The sequence below is a fragment of the Chroicocephalus ridibundus genome, chromosome 3, assembly GCF_963924245.1.
Source record: "Chroicocephalus ridibundus chromosome 3, bChrRid1.1, whole genome shotgun sequence".
Taxonomy (NCBI): Eukaryota; Metazoa; Chordata; class Aves; order Charadriiformes; family Laridae; genus Chroicocephalus; species Chroicocephalus ridibundus.
In genome coordinates, this window is record NC_086286.1 from 35,928,610 (window position 1) to 35,951,173 (window position 22,564).

The window sequence follows — 22,564 nt, forward strand, 5'->3', positions numbered from 1 at the left end:
CGAGAGCTGCGTAGACACGGTAGATGGCAGACAGTCTTGGCCATCTCTGTGGACCTACCCTGTGGCCCTTTCAGGGCCGACCATCACATCTTGTACTGTTCTGATTCACATACTCCTTTTAAGGTTCTCCTGCTATGGCAGCTATTTTCCCTAAAGGACCTAGCTACACATCAACTTGTTGCAATAAAAAAACAACTCCACAGTCCTCTCAAACGCTTTGTGCTGGGCATTCTGCAAGGCTGTGCATGTTTGGGTCTCACCCAAGCGTGTCCTCATCTTGAAGCCACAGGAGCATACTGCTGCTGAAGTACTCTCAGACGCTTTCCCAGTGCTTCCCATCTTGCCGTTCTGAAGAAACTGCTTTGTTTTTTAGCCCTCTTGTTGTTGTCTGGGCTTAGGCCACAGGTGAAACCACCTTTATCAAAGATCTCCGAACTGCAATACAGCTGGTGGTACCCAGGCTGCGTCGAGGCAGCCTGGCTGGAGGGAGAGGTTGTCCTGGCTCTGCTTCTGTTTGCACGGGGGTGTAACACAGGTTCCTCTCGAACATATGTCGTAAGTCCTTCTGCCGCACACTTACCTCCAGTCAGAAGGTCAGAGATGGTGAGCTTGGCACAGCAGCCGATGTCAAGCTTTCTCTCTTGGTCTGCGCAGCACCAGTACGTGTCCAGGGGATGTGGGAAATGGGCCAAGACAGAGAGAGAGCCATGGACCCTGGAGCATGGAGTGGTGGGATATTCTCTGCCAGAAGTGGTAGACGGGACTGGGATCTGAGTTTATGGGGAATGCGGTAGGGAGAGGAGAAGATGGTACCTGCTTGTATGGGGTCAATATAGTTCAGTATTTGAAAAAGAAAAAATCTTGATTTGGGGGCTCTAAACTGGTGATAGGAGAGCTAAGAGAATGGGAAGGTTTGTATATATGTTCTAGCAAAAGAGAGAGCTGCTCCTGACACCTGAGCAAAGTAGGTTTGAGAAGGCATGCTCTATGTGTGGTAACGCTGGCATCAGGAGCCGTGGGGCAAGGGAGGTGGTAGATGGAGGGAGTTAGAAAGCTGCTGTCAGCTCTCATGTTTTAAGGCTGGGGGTCGCAGGAGAGGAAAGGAGGGAATGCTCTGTCCCTATCAAATCCTGCCTCTCGGTGACCAGGAAATTAGCCATGTTGAGTCTTCAGCTATGGGGAGAGAGACACCACAGACTAGGACTCACTGTGGGAACCAGGGAGACACCAAGCAGGCAAAAAAAGCAATTCATTTTCTCATGATAACTCTCAGCCTCCGCACCAAAGCCCTGAGACACAGAGAAGTGAAAACAGCTGTCCACACCTGCAGGGGAGCGTAGGACATCAGACCTGACACAGGACATGTGCCAGGGGAGCAGACCCTCGCTTCCCCCAGCTTCTTTCCCAGAGTGGTGCCACGGCATCGTGCCTGGGCCTTTGCTTTTCTCCCAGGATTTTGGGGGCCATAAACCATGTCAAGCAGCACCTATGAGGGTGCAGGAGCAGGGTCCCATGCCTACCCCTCACTTACTCCCTGTGCCCTGGGACCAGAGCAGGCCTATTTTCGCTGCCCCACTGGAGGACTATGGCAGGCACATGGAGGCAGCGTATGGAACAGCGATGCCACTTTTGAGGAGGGGGCTTATGCAGGAAAGACTCCGAGTCACTCCTGATATGAACAGAAGCCCTAGTAGGAAACTGAATATCTTGGGCGGGGGGGGGAGATGTTGAATTTTAATTAGTTATGACCATCCTGACCCCAAGCTCTGAAACAGAACAAATTACGTTCACTCCTACAGGGAAACTGTTTGAATGTGAGTTAAATTTTGGAGGTGCTCAGGCTCCTCTATATCCCAGCAGGTCTTCCTGCTGCCGGTTCTGTGCTAGGATACTGTACTGGGAGGCTGAGGGTTCATTTTTTTGGAAGGGTATAGGGGCCTTTTGGAGCTTTCTGCAGGGAAACAACTGTTCAGTTACTAGTTTGTGCTTTTCCACCAGGGCCGGTGTCTGAGAGAGAAACTGTTTTTCCTTTGAAGCCAGGAAACAGTGTTTTCTCAATGAGCAGGGATCACATTTCCAGCATGCACCCCTCTCACCCTGTTTCACTTCATATAGTTCCTGATTTCCATTCCTCTTTGCCTCTCTACTGCAAACACAAATAAGCATGTGTGTGCACACGCTCCCACCTTACCTCAGCTTTTGCCTCTGATTCAAATTTAATTGGCTACAGGACTTGAGGTAAAACAGTCGGTTTTCTTTTATGAACCCAGTGATGAACCTGCAAAACCCTCATTGGTTCCAGGAATTGACAGACGTCCTTAAATTTCCTAGTTGCGCGCAGACCTGCTGCATTTTGTATGATTTTGTAGTCCTTGTTTGTAGGATCGCAGGAAACCATGGAAATTTTTCATTACTCTTGACTGGGAGGAAGCTGACTTCTGAGACTGTTTTCTTGTTTGCCAAGCTGCAAGGGGCTGAATGGGATGTAGAAGAGACTGAAAATTACTCAATTTCTGTGGGGAAGAAGCGTCTGGGATAAATCCCTGCTGACTAAAGAAAGAATGGTCCGGTTGACCCTTCGTAGGCTCTTGATCTGTTGTGACCTGCTCTCCCGTCTGATCAAACAAGTGCTGTAAATCTCATCTGTCACAAATACGCTACAGCTCTGGGCCCAACTCAGCCAGGTGTTTGATGGGAGGAATCAGTTGGAGTGCCAAAACTAACAGGGGTTCCCGACAGTGGCTGTGATTGAGGTCAAGAGAACAGTAAATAACAGTGGCATTTGCATTGAACAGGGATTTTTTCTTACCAAGGGCTGATTGCAAAGAGATATTTTACTGTCCTAATCATAAGCTAGAACGCAGTTGCTAATAACAACTTAATGCAATATAGATGGGCTTAATAGTGTTAGGCCTGCTGGGATTTTCTGAGCAGTTCATAGCTTATGCATAATACAGGCCTTTTAGCCAACGTCTTGGTATGCTGTAAAACGGGGAACTGGGGCTTGAGGGAAAGGGAGCAGCCCTGCGTCTAAGGTGGTTTGCTGGAAAGAGCATAATGGGTCTAAAGGGATGAGAAGATGGTGGCAGTTGGCGGGGTCAGGGGAAAACAGAGCAACACTCAAAATGAGGTTTTGTGGTTTGGGGATTTTTCTCTTCCCCTTGGGCTGCTTGTAGTGAGGCCTTGCAAAAGTCCAAGCTTATGCATGGAAACGGGCAAGCTTTCATTCTGATTAGCTTTCTAGGAACCGACTCACGTGTATAAAGAAAAGATGCAAATGAAACTCCTTACAGGTTTTAAAGAGAGGAGGAAAGACGGTTGGGTAGGAGGAAAGACGGCTGGGTTTTGTGGTGTGGTTTTCTTTTTATTTTTTGTTTTATTTTGTTTTTTAAACCAGCTGGAGAAGCTTATATGCTCCAATCCACCTACCTAGAATGCTGGGACTCCAGCTTCCTGATCATTATGAGAAAGCAAAAGCTCTTTGAATCTCTTTCTAACCATTTCGTGCTGCTTGTCTAGACAGGAGAGTTAGTTATATGCCAAGCATAGTCTCTCTCACTAGTGGAGCTGAGGAACAAGGTGAGTTTACCTTTGTGGATCTAAACTTGGATTATTTGTACATTTTCAGTGCAGCTTCTACTCACAGACTGAAGTGACGGAGAATTCAGTGTGCGCCTCAGTAATTTGTTCGAGTGGTTTTTTTACTCTCATGGTTCAGTTGTCATGACTTAATCTAAGCCTGTCTCATTTCAGTTTCCAACTACAAGCTCTGTTTATGCCTTTGTCTTCTCGCATAAAGAGCTATTCGTTATCAGCAGTCTCTTCCTTGTGTAGTCTCAGACACCAGAACAAGTAATCTCTCAGCCTTTTTTTCTGTATGCAATCCAGAAAGAGTCTCTTTAGCCATTTACCGCAAGGCATGTTTTCCAGCCCTTGATTCATTTTTATAGCCCTCTTCTCAGGTTTTTTTTCGACATCATTCTGGCAGCGTGGTCACCCGTATTAAACAGATTTTCAAAAATGATCTCACAGACGCAGATGCAGAGGTGATGCCCGTCTCACGATATGTTTAGTAAGCTTTGGTTTAATCGTCCAAGGATTTGGACATCTTTGGACTACCGCTGAAAGCTGATGTACACTGGGTTACATCGATTCAGTCTCCTCTTGGAGTCGTCGTTTCTTTCCTAACAAGAGCGACCCATTCTTTCCTCAGCAGTTGTTTTCTTTTCCCAGACCTGTACATTATCCAAGATAAATTGAATGCAGTTACCGTAAGCCCATTCCATCAAGCAAACCAAGTTGTCCTGGTGAGGTATCTCTCTAGCATGTTATTTACTGCTGCATATTTTGTGTCCTCTACAGATGTTGGTATCTTATCCTGACATAGGCACTTAAGGATGGTGATTGTCAGTTATTGCACACTAAAGTGCTGCCTCTGGGCGGGAAGGAAGGAAGCAAAGCACAAGCCCCATCACAGACCTGTGCCAAAGTCTGCGCCCAGTCACCCCAGCTGCAAATAGACTGTAAGGTCATTCAGACACCAAAGGTGGTTATGTGTGATGTTGGCTGCACAGCCTGAACGGGAAACTTTATAATTGATGTGCTTTAGCTATGCCAACTTGCTGGCTGGATCTTTGACCTTGATGAAGATGTGAAGTAGCATTAGTTTAAGGGGATCATATGGGCTCTCACTAGAAAGGTCTTTCTAGAGGAGGTCTTCCCTCTCACTAGAGAGATCTCAGCGGTGCGTGCGCCCATTTAAAATTTCTTTTTGAACTCTTTCAGTTAATGTGTTTTTAATTTGCTTAATGTGGGCTGCATTTGAACAGTATTACATCTTCAATTAGTCTGTCGTGTGGAAGCAAGCCAGGATCTTTCCAATGCCTGAGGATGTTATGACAAGATAGTTACTTTTCTTGTTGCTTTCTCAAACACTACCCAGTTTGTCTGCCAAGGACGCATAAAACTATATTAATCATCATTCATTTTTTAACTTGTAAAGTTGCATCCCACATTCATCTTCCATGAGTTGTTTTTTTTTTTCTGGAATCATTGAGGAATAAAAAGATTTATTGCGGTTTGTTCTGAGGTCTCCTCTACTTACATTGACCCAATTGGTTCGTGTTTGTACTCCCATAGGCAATACATGCATGGAGGGTACAAAATTATTTTATCTCCTCTGGTGCTTGCAGGATGCTGTCACAAGCTTCCCCTCAAAGGCCTGGCTAGATGAAGTTTCCCCCCATCTTTCCCTACTTTCTATGGCATTTTGAAGGTTTTTATGATCTGTTGCTGGTCTGTTATTCTGCCAGTTTTGCACTGATGAATTCAGATCAGGGTACGCAGATCCGGCTACAGGACATAGAGAAGCCTGTCTTTTCATCATCTCTGGCTTTTGTCACAGATTTAGCCACAGATATTCCCAGATTTAAGTCCACATAGGTTCTTTCCAGAGCTGTACACAGAATTATACCCTCTCTCTGCCCACCACATTGGGATGGCTCAACAACCATTGCTGAAACTTCTTTTAAAATGTCCTTTTCGCCTGGGATATCTGAGTGTGGGAGGTGTTCTTATCTATCACGGAGAGACTGGAAGGAGCAGGGTGCCACGTTACAGCATGTGCTGCTGCAACACCTTGGGCTGATAATTGCTGATGGACTGAAATCAGGATCCACTTTCAGATCTTGGCGCAATGGTTGAGAATGAGGAAGGTAACGGCCTTACCTTTTGTGTCCCAGAAGAGTCGGGAATGGGAACAACAGAAACTTTATGGAACCAGCTTCAGGCATTTATCTGTTGGACCAAAATCTAGGGATCAGGACAAGAAATGGAGTGTATACTTCCCACATATGATGGGGGATATGATATGTACAGCATATCACCTTTGCTGCTGCCTAAGTCCTCCGCAGTCAGCATGAAAAGGTGTCTCTGTGAGATAGATGTGTGCCCACATTACGGGGATGTTGCTCCTCCAAATGGTTCCTGTAGTGCTGGCCCAGTTTGAGGTCAGCCACAGAAGCTGCCTGGAAAATCGAATGTCAGAGCAGATTTATCCAGTGAGCGGGACTGTTCATAAATTTCCCTCTCCTGGTCCAAGTCCAGAGGAGATGGGACAGAGCTGATAGCCAGATGGGGAGGTCGAGGGAGCAGGCTGCTGTCCTTGAATGATTGCCAGTTCTGTCATTGGCCTCCTTCCTGTGCCCTCTGCTGCAGAAGAGACCCCGAGCCCCGGAGAGCGATTTCTGGGAGCCCACGACACCTGCGGCTGTCAGAAGTGACAGTGCTCTTCCTAATGCAGGGAAAGACGAGAGCTGCAGGGCTGGCTCTGCTTCAGCAGCGAGGCTGGTGTGCTGCTGCTTCTCTGGAAACACGGTGGCAATGTAGAGAGGAGACATGAGGTTTCCAGCGGGGGAGCAAGTCCTCTGTACCTCGAGTCCATGCCCTTCTCTGAGACCAGGGGTGTCATCCAGGCCTGAAGAAATGGGACTGCCAAATCCTCTGCCGTCTCCATAGGTAGTTAGCAGTTTTGGGAATAAGGTCTAGGGAGATGATTCTCTAGATGAGCAATCTGCTGAAGATACAGTCATGAAAAGCTATGACAGATAGCTGATATGACAGATAAAACAATTTTTTTTCATAATTAATTAATAGAGGGGGAGATGGACACAGGCACTTAATGAAATTCACGCATTGTAAATGCATACAGGCAATGGTGTGAAGGATGGAGAGGGAAGGTAGGACTTTCAAGTGGCAGAGATGGTGGCTATTTGACAGCTGGCTTTTTGGAGCTGGTCACTATTCTGAATGACTTCAGCCATTTTATCTGATGGACCGCTTGAACCTATCCTCGTTTTTCCATCCTTCACACGTGATTAATTTGATCTATCTTGATTCATCTGAAGATGATGATGACAATGATTAAGAGGTAACCATCCAGAGAGTGACAGCAAAAATGCTTACAGTAAAAAATGTTCTAGCCTCTCCTTTCTCTATGCTGTGCCTACTGATCCTGTGTTTTTAAATTGCATGCGTTTCATAAGTTCCTGTATGCACCACCCCCCTTGTTACATTAATTCTTTTGGGAAAAATTGCTTCGATATCTGTTGACCTCAGCTGCTTCATCTATGAGACTGAACGTTTGCCATAAATCTTTTCATTTGAGCATCCTTTCAGCCTCTTCCTGAACGGTTACGTTTTCATTGTCGTCATCTTCCTCAGATAATCAAGATCAATCAAGGGTGAAGGATGGAAAAATGGGGTAATGATGACAGTTAAGAGGAGCAGGATATTAAACGATTGGCAGTAGAACTCTGAGGCAGCAGATAGAGAAGTGATGGAGAACTGGGTGTTGGTCTGTGCTGAGTTCTTCCTCCTTGGTCCAATTCCCTAGTAGGCCTGAAGGAGAGGCTGAGGAAGAGCCTGGTTTGTATAGGGAGGCTTGTCTTCTTTCCACTCTGCAGATAAATGGAGACCCACTGCATTAACTCTTCCTGGTCTAGCTTCACCCCATGCGTCCTTTTTGCTTACTAACACAGACAAAGAATTCAAAGTGAACATATTAAGGGGTGCTGGTAAATATTTGATCATTTTAATTGCTTTGGATGGCCCTCCTTCCCCTACCAGGCTCTTTCTGTCTTGGATCTCTCCCCTTTCCAGCTCTGATCCTGCTACCCCATCATTAAAGCAGGTCTGATTTGTTAATCAACATTTCTGCTCTTGGCTATGCTGCCTCTTGCTTTCCCTGCCTGTTTGGAAAGCAGCTGTGGAGGGATCATCTAGTGCTCCCAATTTAGCTTTCAAACTGAACACAGAAGGTGAGGTAATGCTGTAACCCAGCTGTAAGCAGAAGGCTCTGACCACCTGTGGCCCTGACAATCATTGCATTTCTAAAGCAAGGACTCTTCTCTGTTTTGACAGGATCACAGTTCTCGGAGGCACTTTCTCCTGCAGCCTGCCTGCTCTTAACTTTCAGTTCCTTTATTAAAAGGGTCTAAATGTATGGAGGCAATTGAATTGCTCACGCAGATGGTGATGGAACAGAAGCCTGTTATTATTGGATTGCTGCTTGGAGTCAGCAGTCACCTCTGCCTGGTATCTCCTCAGGTTGTGGGTGAGATCCTCCATAGGAGGCTAGGGGAAACTCAGTCAGTTCCTTGTAGGTGGCAGCTGCATACTCTGGACATGAGCCCTGGCAGTGTCACTAGTTGGATGCTGTCTCACTATATTTGCTGTGGGGAATGTGCAGGCTGGCGTCTTTTTTTCTTCACAGGGTAGCTCCGTTGTGGCATGCAGCAGCTTGACCACAGGAGGTGTCTTCTGTCCAAGAGCAGGACATGCTGCCCAAGTTTCAGATGCGTGCTGTGTCTCACCTTGCTGGTGAACTCAATAAACAAGGCACTGAGAGTTCATGGAGAGGTCCGTGTAGAGGACCACTCTGGCCTCTTCTGTGCAGGTGTCGCACAGACATTTACTGTGGTCTGCATTCATCCCACCTAGCAGAGATGTGAGGGCTGGGGTCACCTTAGGCTCCTTGTGCAGGCACAGGACAGAGGGAGGTAATGCCAGGTAGGGACTCCTACCATCTGAATCATCCTCTGGATATGTCCCTTTCACTCAATGGCTTTGGAGGAAGGTGGCATTCCGAACTTGGGTGCCTCAATGAAGAGCCTGGAGTTAGATGGGATAAATTTGGGCTTTAAAGTCCTGTTCCAGCTAGCTCCAGATTTGCTGTCAAACCTGGGAGGATGATCAGTCCTTTCTCAGGAATTTCTCTCATCGCAGATTGGCTGTTTTCCCTCTATTTTCCCTGCTTTACACTGTGGATGGAAGCATAGGGAATGTGTTCTGCTGTGATGGGTCAAGCAGCTCTGTTTCTGCTCTCAAGGTTGCAAATGCTACCTGTTGATCTCTGCCCCATTATAGGTCCCCGTGCCCTGCTTGTCTCTGCCAGGCACACAAGGAGAGTCAGAGCTGTACATTCAGGTTTCTCTTTTATTTTCTCCTTTCTCAGACACTTTGCATGCGATTCCTCTGGTGTTTTAACCTCTGGTTAAAAGTCTAGGACTGTTTCTTCCCAGAGAAAGCAAAATCTAAATAGGACCTAAAGCTGTGCTTCTGCCACTTGAAAAACAAAGGAAGAAGAGAAAGGGGAATTGTAAAGATATATATACATACACAAACACACATATAGAACATCAACATCGTCTTGTCAAGGACTTTGGGCGAGGAGAAGAGGACTAGGAATTCTCTCCTAATGTTTGCTGAGATTGAGGACTACTGGGAATAGGACAGAGTTGATTACGAGGACATAAAAACATCTGTGGGGAGTAGTTGCAGTACGCTCAAACTGCAGCAGGGGAACTGGGTTAGAAAAACTAGTGATAAACTCTAAAGTAAGAGGAAAGATGTGGATTCTCCGGTTTAGAAAAAGAATCTCATTTGTTTCTTTTCGCGGGTTGATCATTTTTTTCTTTTCCTTAGTTTGCACTGGCAATGAGTTGCTTTATTCCCAGAACTACCCAGTTGAGTAGCTCACCTATGAATTATTGAGTAGTAAAATAACTGGTTCTCTGCCAAAAGTTAATGCATAAGGGATGCTTTTGGGGAAAGAATATCATTGGCTGACTGTTAGTGAATGTTTAGATCTAAACTATTTATATGCAATTGGGAGCGGCATGTCACTGCCAGCCCAATTTGTTAAACAGAAACATGTAATAACAGCTGCATGGGTATGAGCTGACATCTTCTTATCTTCTAGAAGACAGAGGCAGAACCTGAGGGGAGAGTTGTTGGTCTGACAATGCTCCCCTCTTGCGGGTATGTGGGTGGGCAGGAGAATCCCAGATCCACCCTAGCCGCCATCCTGCTTCACCATGCTATAACTAGCAAAATTGGCTGTGAATTAGAGACAATATTTTCATGTTAGTCTGTGGCAAAAATAAATGAATAAATAAATAAATAAATAAATAACCCAAATCCAGATTGATTTATTTATGCCATTGGTCTGGCAGTAATTGAAGGTATTAGGTCTGAAATGCCCACTTTCTCGCCCTCTTCATTTCTCTTGTGCTTTACTTTGCTAATTGGGTGGTATGTGGGTGGGGGGAGGATTATCAGCACGCATTTCACATACAAATGTGTAGGTGTCTTCTGTACGTACACCATCTTTCCCCACTTATCTTTTTCAATTAGGGGAGCGTACTGTTTTGAAACCAGGCACTTGAAGGTAAGTGAGGCATGGGAACGAGGTGGCTTTACACTGCTGGAAAATACTTGTCTTTGTAGTGTCTTGTTAGCATTAATTAATTGGGCAGTGAGTCTGCGTGGAGTTCCAGCATGTCTGGGACAGATCTCTTTTGAGGAGGCATGTCTGTGAGGCAGAAGGTCTGGAAATTCCCACCCAGGATGGACTTTCTTCAAAGCCCTCTGTAAAGTGAGCTAGGGGTCTCATATATTAATCAGCACAGCTTGTCATGCAGAAGAGGAAATCCTTTAGTAACCCCCTCTTTATTAAAACAAGGGGAAGACTGGTTGAGCTAATTGGCTTGGGAAGTTCAGAGAAGAGGAAAGCAGAAAAGCTGGTAGTGAATACATTTCATTTGCTCTTCTTTTAAAAGCAGTCAACTAGCACAGAACTAAGCCTTCTCTGCTCTGAGCCCTGCTTCTGCGGTCCCTCCACCCACTTGCCTCGCAGAAAATGTACTCAAACGAATTTGTTTTGTTCGAAATAACAATACTTGCAACTTGGTTTTCAATCAGTTTGGAAAAAAACCTGCATTTTATCTCCTTATACATGGGGAGACTGAAGTGCCAAGGCAAAAGGCATAGAAGATGAAAGAAAGAGATTCTGGCTTTTAACTGAAATAGGTTGAGCAACCCTTCCTCCATCTCCCCTCTTCTAACTACTTAATTATGTCATCTCTCAGAAACAAGCAGATGAGGCCGGGCCTGTAAATATTAGTTGTATATTTTTCTCCACATGGAAAACTGCTGGTACCTACTGTGCGTTCTTGGTGTGGGGTGCGTGTGCTGTAGCAGGGAACAGAATTGCTCAGCTGTGATTTCCCAGCCTTGTGACAACAAAAAAGCTTCCCACTTGCTCGGGTAGAGAGCTCTGGTCTTTTCTGGCGCTGAAACCATGGAGTTTTCTACCTGCTGTGAAAGCAGGGGTGCAGTATCTTTGATGCCTCTGACGTCTTTATTACCCTGGATTATGGGACCGGGGGCTGGATGAGGAAAACACGCTTTGCTGGGATCTCTTTGGTTGTCTAGAGAAGATGAGGGAAGACTGCATCCAGTATGACTGCAGAAGGGTACCTGTCAGAATTTAAATCGATGCTGGATGAGGTCAAACAGGTCTCATAAGGCCTTAACAGCAGTCTGTCCTGATTTGCTTTCCAGAGGGAGAAATTACTGCCTAGTGTCATTAGCCACTATGGATAACAAATCACAGCTAATAGTTGTAACTAACCACAAAGTGCAGTCTTTCATACCAGTTTATCTGTGTGTCCTTTGCAATGTTAATCCAGCAAATGAGGCATCAGTTACCTCTTACTCGTGGGCTAAGGTGAAGACTACAAGCAGGAGTCCCACCGGCGCTGTGATTGCATGGCTGAGCTTGGAGGGAGTTGTTCAGCAGAGTGGGTTGAGAGCTGCTGAAAATAAAGCTGCTTTCTAATCTAGCAAGGCTTGCTATTTTCAGCACTTGAGTTACGTGTTGCGCTTTCTAGATTTAAATAAAAATGTATGCGATGACTGAATCTGGAGGGTAGAGCTGGAGGGTGTTTTTACAGGGAAGGAAGCCCGGGCTAAGGACTGGGTCAGGATATGGGACTCCCACTCCGCTTCTGTCTGATGCTGCTGGTTTGTGTGACCTTGGGCAGGCCATCTTTCTGCTTGTGCCTCTCTTTCTGCCTGGACACTGCTGCTCCGCGGTGCTCTTTGCAGCAGAGGAAGCGTTGCGGGAAGTAAATCCATGTAGAAAAATGAGAGTGCAGCAGCCCATGGCAGCTGCATGGACCAGCGGTACAATGCGGGCAGCTGACCACCTACAGAGATGGCTGTTGTCAGCTGCCGGTCAGGGTGGCTAGAAGGTGAAAAGGGCTGCCTCTGAGTCAGAAAGCAGGTTATGAGTGAGCTCCTTAGCTCCAACAGCCCTTTCAAAACGAGCCAGCATTTGGGAATTGACCGGGATATGCTCTTCACGGTACTCAAGCTGTGGGGAGGCAGACTTCGCATGCGTCTTGCATAGTAGTGTTGTACTGGGGTGTCTAGGATTTTTGACCGTCTCAATTCTTGCCTGAGCTCTTAATGTGAGGTCTGTTCATTCTGCAGATGCTGGTTTGTGTTTAAGCTTGTCACTGATTCCTGTGCATCAGTCTACTCCAGTATGAGCCTTTCTTTGCCTTTCATCCATATCAGATTGAGCAGCCTCATGACAACTCCCCATTTTTTAAAATGAAAAAAAAAAAAAAAAAAATTGCTTGTGGTTTTTTTTTTTTTTTTTTCTGTATTTGTCTTACAAGTGAAAAACTTTCCACAGTGCATCACTGACATCCTGGGATGCTCTGACTTCATCGTTGGTGAAAGAAAGCATCTCTGCCTCCTGGAGGCATCTGAATTTGATGGCAACCTGCATCAATCGGACAACATTTCAGGGATCACTGAGTGCCCCTTCTTGAGCTGTGTCCAAGCAGGACAGCACAGTAACAGTGCAAGGAGACCGTGGTCTCTCCGTCAAGCACTTTGGCTCTTGTAAGGAAGAACACTCCTCCCTTCCTCAAGGCTAAAATAAATACAGACTTAAAAAAAATACTTAGAGACTTGACCACAGCTCAACAGCCAGTGCCCTTCTCACTCATCTAGTAGGATGAGCATTTCAGCCCTGGTTACTTCCAGTGAAACTAAAATAAGAGTTTATTGGGGCACAAAGCAACACCCCTTGACATTTCTCTCTTGTGCTTCCCTTGCTCTTGCCCTTCATCATCGTGAACACCGTGCTAGCTTAGCAACCCTTCAGTGCAGAGCATCTGCTCTGGCTCACAGCAGGGGAGCTGCCTACAGCTCGGCTTTGCTTTAGGGCGCCTGGCACGCCGGAGTAGGTTGCCTGCGTTCGGCTGATTTGATTTGCTCCTAACGAGCAGGTGAGTGATTATGTTTTCTCCTGTCGCGCAATAATTCTGCTGCAAAGGCAGGCTGCCCTGCCTTGTATTTCACAGCAGCCGCATCTTAACAAGGTTGCTGGAAGAGCCTCGCTCCTCCAGCGTTGCCTAGAACGGTAATGCGCTGCCCTCTTCACCCCTTTCGTCACTCCTCCTGCCAGCGAGCTCTTCTAGAGTTCAGCAGTGCGCTGAGAGAAAACAGTAATCATCTATATTTGTTTGCTGTGTTTCTTACCAGGGGATCCCGAAGCCCTGTGTACGCAGAGAGGCTTTTCGCCTCCTCCTTGAAGCGTAGCAACCTGCCTCCTGCAACGTGGCTGCTGCTTCAAAGAGCACTTCAGCTGCGTGAACTGGAGTTCGGGGGTGATATAAGAAGGTATTTGAGGAGCCTCTGGACAAGGACCTGCCTTTGGAACTGGGCTAAAAACTGGGGCTGATACCCAAGCTCCCCAAAGAGCACCGTGGCAGCCTAGTGATCCAGAATAGCCAGATACTGCTCCCTTATAGCCAGCAGGGATGCTGCTTCCCTGTGGGTATCAGAGACACCTGGAAAATCATTATCATTTCCTGCAGCTCCCTAAAGGTGTCTGTGCAGGAGTCATGTTGGAGGTTTCTGCTCCAAGACAGTCACCATCTCCGGTGTGCTGGAGCTGTTCAGTTCCCAGTTCTAGGGAGTCGGAGCACCAGCTCATTTAAGCAAGCTTTCTTTTGCATTTAAGCCAAGGATGAGAAAAGGCTGTGTTGTTATCTGCTAGGATTTGCAGACTGATTCCCTGCTTTGGTGGCGTGTCTCCCTTTTGTGTATAACCTACCTGAAGAAGTGTGGGCTCCCCAGTAGGCATTGGAGGCCGGAGCCGATGTCTGGCTCTGTAATTGCTGTTGACCTTTCTTTGCTTTCTTATCCGTTGGCAGCCTTCAGGAACAGCTGCCCCTTGCTGTAGCGCTGCGTGCATCCTTTGCAGTGGTGGGATGACCTGCTTCAGCTATCTCTCCAGAAAACCCAGGGCTCCAGGACTACCTGCAGAGTTAATGCTTGTTGGGTGTTTCCTGGTGCCGGAGACAAAATGAGAAAATGTAGTGAATTTTTACTGTATAGGCGCTTTCAGACATTCCCTTCACAAAGTGATAACATAGGCCCAGAGCCTCTCCCAGTGCAATCAAGTAAATTCCATGTTCCAGCTGAATATCTTCTGCATCCTTGGCTGTCCTGCTGTTCCTGTGACCTAAGGAAGCATCTGGAGTGTCCCAGCCCCAGACACTCTCTCAGTGAGGTCCAGGGGGGGCACCTTCCTTGCAGCACGTGTCCTTGCAGGGGGCACTTTGTCCTTTTTCAGTCATTTTCTCTTCCTCTGTCCCAGCTCCGTACACAGCTGCTGCTCAGTGTGGTGAGGGAAGAAGCTGTTCTCCCACCCGTCTCTCTCCTCCTCGTGAGACAGATTGCTTTGAGTGCATCTGGAGCCGCTGTGCCTTTTTTTTTTTTTTTATTAAGCCTTCCTTTCTGTTTTCGCTCCCCTTTTTATCTTTTCCTTTTTTTTTTTTTTTTTTTTTTTATATCTCACCAGCTGGACTTGATTATAATGTGAGACCCCACCGGCTTCAATTAAGGAGCAGATGTGACCCAAGAAATGGGATAGCAGCTAGGGATGGAGATGACACATTCATGGCACTCTAGGTCTAATCAAACAACTTCTCACATTATTCTCACCGTGAGGTGGGAGACGTGTGAGCCAAAGGCAAGTCAGCGCTTGGAGCACCCGCGGAGACACATCGCTAGCAAAGCCATCTGTAATGAGCTGACCATGCCACTCAGCACGGCAGTGTGAGCTCAGTCAAGGGCTGCTTTTAATCTACGTAAGTGCAGCAAAGGGCCGCGAGGCTGAGAGCGGGTGCCTAGAGAACAATCAGCCCCTGTCAAACACGGGCCGCCAGGTGGAGGGGACACTTGTACGCTGCGTACCCACGGATGCATCTGTGGCCCTGGGAGAGGGGACACTGCATGCAGACCTATGGGGCGGTGCGTGCACTCTGTCTGTGGTGAAGAGGGAGATGTCGCTAGTGGGCCTGGCTGTGCTTGGCAGCTCTGCAGACCTTTAGAAGAGATAGGTGCTTTGTAGATCTGTAGTGCATACGAGTTGTTTGTGGACAGGAAGAGCAGGTGCTTTGAACCTGGAGACGGTGAGTTGTGATTGTGCTGGAGCTGCTATAAATCTGTCCTCCCTCTTTTAAATTCGGGCTAACAGCTGGTTTGTGTTCAGGAAGCCTTTCTCATTTTAGAGGGAGAGCTTATGGTTATTCCCATGCTGCAGTGTTTTAATTCAGAGTTTATTGCAAGTGAAATATTTCCATCAGATGGCTGTGGATATTGAAGTCCTCTGCCATTGCATTAAATAAGAGGTAACCCAAGCAACACCAGTCCAGACTTTCTCCTTGCTCTGCCTCAACCATGCCCAAATTGCAAGGTTCCTGTAAATTTTTACAAGTGCTAAAGAACAAGACTTAGTAGCCTCCCTTTGCTAAGGAGATGGCCACACATCGCCATTCTCACACTATTGGCAGAGAAGCTGCCATGGAGAGACGTGACTCGCCTCCCAGTCAGGGAATTGTTGACAGAGATAAAAATAGGACCCAGAGTCCCTGTAGCTAGTCCCTGATGTTTTGTATTGATTTGGGAGAGGCCCTCTAACACCCCTTGAGGTCTGTGCTCAGTTGGGAACGGCCAATGCGTATCGCTCCATCTGAACATGGTGTCCCTGAATACCCTGTCGGACTGAAGGGAACTCTGACCGGAAGATGACGAATGTAGCTGCTTGGGAGCGTACCTGCCTGCTCAGGGAGTGCAGTCTATGCTGGGTACGGGGACTATGGTTATTCTGATTAGCATCTGAGGATTGAATCCAAGCTGTGGCACTCAGCTGCTGGAGTTGCTCTTCTCACATGCAAGAGCAAGGCTTGGTAGCTCCTCCAGGCAGTGTCTCACCGTGGGATGAGTACTTGCTAAAGGCCACCCCTACCTAATAAATGGAAGGGAGGTGGGAGGTCGCCCCAGCCCAGTCAGAAGGGGATGTCAGATGAGTATTGCTGCTTTTGGTTTGATGAAGCCTGGCTCCCGCTGGAAAATAAATATTCTCATGGAAGTCACAAGTGCCTGTCTCCTCAGAGGAACTGCTGGGGTGACCATGCTGAGCCAGACGGCTGTTCCCTGACGTTGTCCCCATCTGTTGCTCTGTTCGGTCTCCAGTCCCCCCCGTGGTGGAGCCGGCCTTCCAGGACGTGCGCCAGGGCATGGGGCGCAGCGTCACCCTGCGTTGCACCATGCTGAAGGGCAGCCCCATGAAGGTGGCCACCTCCGTCTGGCGCTTCAACGGGACCCTCCTGGCACAGCCGCTGGCAGAGCAGCAGGACTACTCGGAGCTGAAGGTGGACAGTGTCAGCCGGGAGACCAGCGGTAGCTACGAGTGCAGCATTTCCAACGACGTGGGGGTCTCCGCCTGCCTCTTCCAGGTGTCTGGTAAGTCCCAGAGGGGCCATCGGAGCGAGCTGTTGGATGGGGGAGATGGAGGTGGGAAGCTTGCTCCCCATAAACTGGTGCCAGTACAGGCAACCTCTGCTGCCTTCTCTGTGCCTGGTGCTGTATTCAGAAGGGATGACTTTCCATAAGCCAACAAGGAGATCTGCCTCCATCATTCAGGCAGTCCTTTAAGTCAGGGGTGGGCCTGAGGCAGTTAGTGCCAGCCAGTGGTACATTTTAGCAATGTTTGACCACCTGCCTGAAAGATACAGGACTTAAACTCAAGGCTGCCATCAACTTTCAAGCCTGGACAACCTGTACCTTAGATAAGTATTGACCAAGGGGGAGTGAAAGGCTCTCTACATCCACCCAACAGGCTCCAACCCATCTAATTTCCCCTTTTAAAACAAACAAACAAAGAAAAACTGTATTATGTGTTCCTGTACCTTCCTTATGTCTCCTGTCTGTCTGTGTCTCATGATGCCTGCTAGGACAAACATGAGCTGGGAATGGGCACTGGTACCCAGTGCGTGTTCTGCTCACAGTTTTCTGTGAATCCAGCAGGCTGTGTAACGGGACTCCTTTCCAGCACCTGCATCCGCAAAGAAGGACAGCAGAGTTATAGCATCTAAAACCACACATCTGACCTGGCCTCTCCAGCTGATCATTAAATCTGCTTTTCCCATGACCCCAGAATTGACTTGGGCACCAGTTTCTAGAAAAGCTATCCGATGCAGTTGCCTTAAGAAGCAGTAAATTCAGCCAAAATATAGGCTTTTCTGTCCGGGGCCAATTTATAATACTTTTCAAGACAGAGCTGAACAAATGAGAATAAATAACACCCAGAGAGGCCTGATTTTGAAGCAGATCTTTCCCAGGATTTGGAAAAGCTCATGTATGCTGTAACTCTGAGATGCTCTCAGAAATGGGGAAGTCCAAACCACTTCTACTATTCGGGCCCCTTTTCAGGACCTTGCTCTCACCCCTTGAGATTTTCTGGAATTTGTCTGACAGTGGATATTGCTTGAGAGCTTTGGCCCTCTCTACCCTTTCTTCATACGCTTGCAACTCTCATGGCACTAAGTGAAGGCAAACCATATCCCGCTGTGAGCCACCGTGGCAAACTGTGTCCCTAGCAAGCTTGGGAATGCTCCCGGGCTATGAATTTCTTGCTAGAGGTAGTAACAAGGACATATTTTCACCAGCACCATGCCGTGCCCCATGAGATAAGATCCCCCTCAGCAGAAAGCAGCATTCATCCTTAGAGAGCACTCATCAGGAAAGTAGCAAGCATTTATTTTCCTGCATCCCTTCTCCGTTTCCAAGGCGTTGATATCTGATGGTGGCTTTTCAGCTCCAGACGTCTCTGCCTGTGTCCTGGACAGTTACAAATCAATTAGACCTTCTGAGCCTGTAGAGCAACCTGAAAAATAACCCAGTGACTAGACTGCCGCGCTTGTGCTCGGGGCCGCTCGAGTTTTAATTCCCATCAGCCACAGCCTTCCTGTGTGAACAGGGAGAATAGTATAGTCTCTTTTTGTTTCTCATTCTTCTCTGTGAAAGAAGGACCATAAACCTTCCTATCTGACAGGGAGGCAGTGCCTCATTTGTAGCTGTGAGCTGTTTGGATGTATTGGAAGCAGAGCACATAAACCTGCCCAGGATGGGATTAGTTTCTTCTACAGATGGGAGATTAGCTTTCCGGGATGTTTTGGAAGGACAGTGAGACATCCAACCCACTCCCCTTGAGCAAGTTATCAGGGCAGCCCATACTGGTCACCACCTGCACTCCTAGCAGCCACAAGTGCAGAAAAGCCCTGAAAGATGGAGTGAATAACCTTCAGCCCTTCTCTTCAGCTGTAAGGAAAAGGCAAAACTTTCCAGCAATGGTAAAATTTTCCAGAAAGGAAGTTCCAAAAGTATCTTGATGTGCTGCATTTCTATTAGAAGCCTTTTTTTTTTTAGCTTCTGTTTCCATCTTGGAGTCAATTAATAAGGAATTAATATCATGCGAGATGATGATTATCATCAGTTCTTATTTTATTTTGGGATCCATTATGAAGCTTGACTTCCACAGTCAATACAAGTTGAATAAGCAGCAATTAGTCTCTGAGGTGGTTCTGAACTTCTTGCTTGTGCAAAAATTCAAGTCAATAAAAATAATAAGAAAAAAAGGACTTGGAAATAAACATCAATATTATCCATCTGAGTTCATAAAAAATAAACATTGAATCCTTTCAAGCCTAATTATAACCACACAGAACGGCAAGGCCTGTGATTCAAGTGGAAAGGCGCAGCAGACTGCCGGGGGAGATGGTGTTTGCGCCTGTTCTGCCCTCCATCATCCCTTGCTGCCCAGGCATCTTTCTGGTCTGTGCAGGTCAGGATTGGACTTGAACCCAGAAAAGAGAGTTTTGTTTCAGGTCCAGCTCCAGATGCAGCCTGGCCCAGGACAGGACCTGCCAAAAATGGAAGTGCACAGGGTGAAATGAAGGTAATTTCAAATACAACAAAACCAGTTGTGGGTAAGACCTCAAGTTGCTTCTGGGCCCTGTGCCACCATCCCCGGGCTGCATGGCAGTAGCCGTCGAGCCCTGTTTGTTAATGGTTCAGGACAGCAGCGGCCGGGAAAATGGTGGAAAACCCCTTGTTCTCTGAACCGTCCAGTTTCTCTATGGTACGTCATTTCTCCTGTGTTTCCCTTCCTCCCGCAGCCCTCTCTTTTTTAAGGGGAGACGTGGGTTAAGAAAAGACATCTCTGCCCCTGGAAAAGCTCCCGCTGTTTTTACGCGGGCTGAGGTCAGCATCCCCTTTGCTGCCGAGTTGACTGTCGTGTTACAAAGAGGCTGGAGCACTGTGTTGCCCAGGCAGGAGAGATGCAGAAGGAGCAAGGTCTCCTTTTTAATGCCGTGGTCCCTGTGTGATAAATAACACTTTTCCTATGACCTACTGGCCAAACGATCTTTCCTCAGGGTTTGTTAGCAGGAGACTCTGTAAAGCAGCAGATGAAACGGGAGGAACGCCAGTTTAAAGCTGTTACCTCAATCTAAACTACAAAGCAAGAGAGAAAAGATTAGCGCTGGTTCCAGCTGGAGAACTGAAGCTGTTCCCACCTTCTCTGGTGTTGGTCGTGCCCCACTGGTGTTGCAGGGCAGCTAGCCCTCCCAGTAGTTTAGGCTGTGAAAGCAGTAGTGATTCACAGGCAGTGATGGCACGTCAGTGCAACACCAGCTACAATAGTAAAGGTGTCCGTCGCGTCAAAGGCGAGCGGATGAGCTGGGCGAGTGGAGCTGTTCCACTCTCACATCTCTTTGTAATTTATGTTCTCCTTGATCCCACTCTTTTACTTTCCTCCCTTTATCTTTTTTTCCCCCTCCAGCAAAAGCTTACAGCCCAGAGTTTTACTATGACACTCCCAACCCCACCTTGAGCCAGAAGCAATCCAAGAATTACTCTTACGTCTTGCAGTGGACACAGAAGGAGCCCGATGCTGTAGATCCTATCCTCAAGTACCGCCTGGAAGTCCGGCAGGTAAGGTCTGCTCTTCTGGAGCCTCAGTGCTTGCCCTCGGGAAGAGAACCTCTCAGGGGGCGGTTACATCAATGTCTCCTTGCTGATTAAGAGCTGAAGGTGATGAAATTGCCAGACCCTGGTGGTCTTGCAGCTTCCCCACCAAATGGAAGAGACAGGCCAAGTGCACGGCATTCATTTTTAGGTCTGGTGTTGGGTGTGATCAAGGGCTTTCAAAGCCCTGCTGCCTCCCATCGGACTGATCATGCTCAGTGTTCTGAATGGGGTTTTAATGTGAGCAAAACCCCACAGTCATTACTGGGTATGGTAGATTTTATAGGCCAAAGACTCAAGCGAGTGGAATTCCACCCTCCTCACTCGTATGAAATAAAGGGAATAAGCTGAAGAGCTCTCCAGGCAGGAGCTGCAGGAAAAAGTCATTGGCGGTTGTGTTGCAAAAGGGCTTTCATATTGTCACAGTAATGAAGCTATTTGGACTATACAAACTCTGCAGGAGAAGAGAAGTGGGTTTGAAGGTTTCTGAGTCTAAAGAGAAATCATACCAGAGGGGAGGGAGGAAGAACTGGGGGGAATCTGAAGGGATCTCTGGTTGAAGAAGGTTAGGGAAAAGAGTCTGATGTTTTTAAAGAGCACATTAACCTAGCGGGATTGCCAGGTACTTTCATCCACGCTCAGCAAAGTGCCTACGTTCAACATTTTTTAAAAATGGAGCACTTAAAATTGGTGTTTCTTGCCATTCAGTGGTAGCTTGGAAGCAAACATGTTTTGCAAGGAAAAGTTTGTTTACTGTAGAATGAAAACAAAATAATTAAAAAGATCCAAGTGTGTCTTTCCTCTAGTTCTGCACAGTAGGCTCCAGTTTTATGTCTCCGTTTGATTGTGAGCTCTCTGGGGTGGGACAGCCTTTGTTTTGTTACTCAAACTGTGTGAAGCACATTGTCAGTGCTTAATAATAATACAGGACACAGGGGAGCCTCTAATAATGAAGGCAGTTTGTCATAGTACCCCTTCCCTCTTAGCCGAGCTTCGCTATTATCAGCACTGCAACTCAAGGAACTAATTTGTGATTTTTATCCTTCTGCAGTGATGTCGAGGGTTTTTCCCTTTTGCACAGTGCCTAAAAGTAATCTTGGATCTGTTCCTCATTGAGCTCCTACTGAAAGGGAAGATCACATTTCTGCTTTAAGTTATGACATGAAGGAAGCTGAGTGCCCGTGCAAATTTAACCCTCCCTGGTTTTGTTCATACCCCATCGGTTACTGCTGTTAACGTTTCTTTTGGAGCATCTCTACATAGTTGTGAGTATTGAGTGGTGTGTTTTAGAGGCGTGTTATACCGTGGCCCCTCTGTAGCCTAGTCTCATGTATGGGCAGGGTCTTAGACCTGGCTACAGGTGGCCTGGGTCTCAATAAGGGAGGGCAGAGCGAGGAGGAAGCAGAGGAGATCTGTTCCCACTTCTGTCAAGCACAAGCAGGAAACACTCTGGAAAAGGTTTTCTTGGTATTGCCTCCTCCTACAAAGATGCTTGCGTTTCAGGATGAGGTCTCTGCCTCCATGTGCCATACTGAGGTTTCACTGAGAACTTTTAATTTCCTTGTTTCAGAGGATCACATCCCCTCTTTTCTCCAATTTGCCGCTTCCCAGAGCTGCCTCTGTCCTCCTCTCCTGCCTTCCTGGCGTTTGCCCCGCTGTATCTCACTTGGGCTCCAAGCAGCCTTGCGACTGACATCTTCCACTTGTTCCCTTGTGCCATCACCCTCTTCCACATCCCATCAGCTTTGCTGCTTTGTCACACCTTCTTCTCCATGCTGGGGCGCCTGGGCTGAGCTTTGTGTTTTGCTGTTCTGTCGTTGGACCGCAGAACATGGTGACATTACTGAATATAACTGTGAAAAGCTCAAAAGCTTAAAAGCGTTGCTGACTAGAGAGCTCTTAAGAACAGGGATTTGTCTGCCTGAGTGAGGAGCTGCCGTTTGTCTGTGTGCCCTCCTCGCTGGATACACTGGCTTCCAGTCACTGGCTGTGGTGGCAGAGAAATCCTCTTGGAGAGCTCGGGTTGAAGTGGAATATTCTCCTCAGATAAAACAAGCCTTACACGTGGCCAGACGCGACTGATTTATTGCCAGCATCAAGTTGATGAAAGCTTATCCAGCCAGCCAGCCCAGGTCACCTTCTCCTCCAGCCCTGGGAGCTCCCCAGCCTCAGGGGTCAGCAGCAGGAGCTCTTCAGCATCTTAAGCCTGAATGAATGGGGCAGCAGCAGCCTGCACTCTTGGGGGCTGCTGAATCCCCCCAGGGGCTGTCTGGGGGGATTAACTCTTGCTGAGCTGGAATCCAAAGGGCAGCCAGCTGGGGTGCCCGCT

At 47.4% G+C, this 22,564-nt stretch overlaps 1 protein-coding gene across 4 annotated transcripts in view; it reads left to right on the forward strand.

Moving 5' to 3' along the window:
- The window catches only part of MDGA1 (MAM domain containing glycosylphosphatidylinositol anchor 1), a 156,150-nt gene that overhangs the window by 79,515 nt on the left and 54,071 nt on the right, over nucleotides 1-22,564 (forward strand). For all 4 annotated transcript variants that reach the window (XM_063328698.1, XM_063328697.1, XM_063328699.1 and 1 more), the window contains 2 exons: nucleotides 16,402-16,671; nucleotides 20,051-20,202. In XM_063328698.1, the coding sequence (XP_063184768.1) occupies nucleotides 16,402-16,671; nucleotides 20,051-20,202 (422 nt within the window). The remainder of the gene's footprint in view (nucleotides 1-16,401; nucleotides 16,672-20,050; nucleotides 20,203-22,564) is intronic.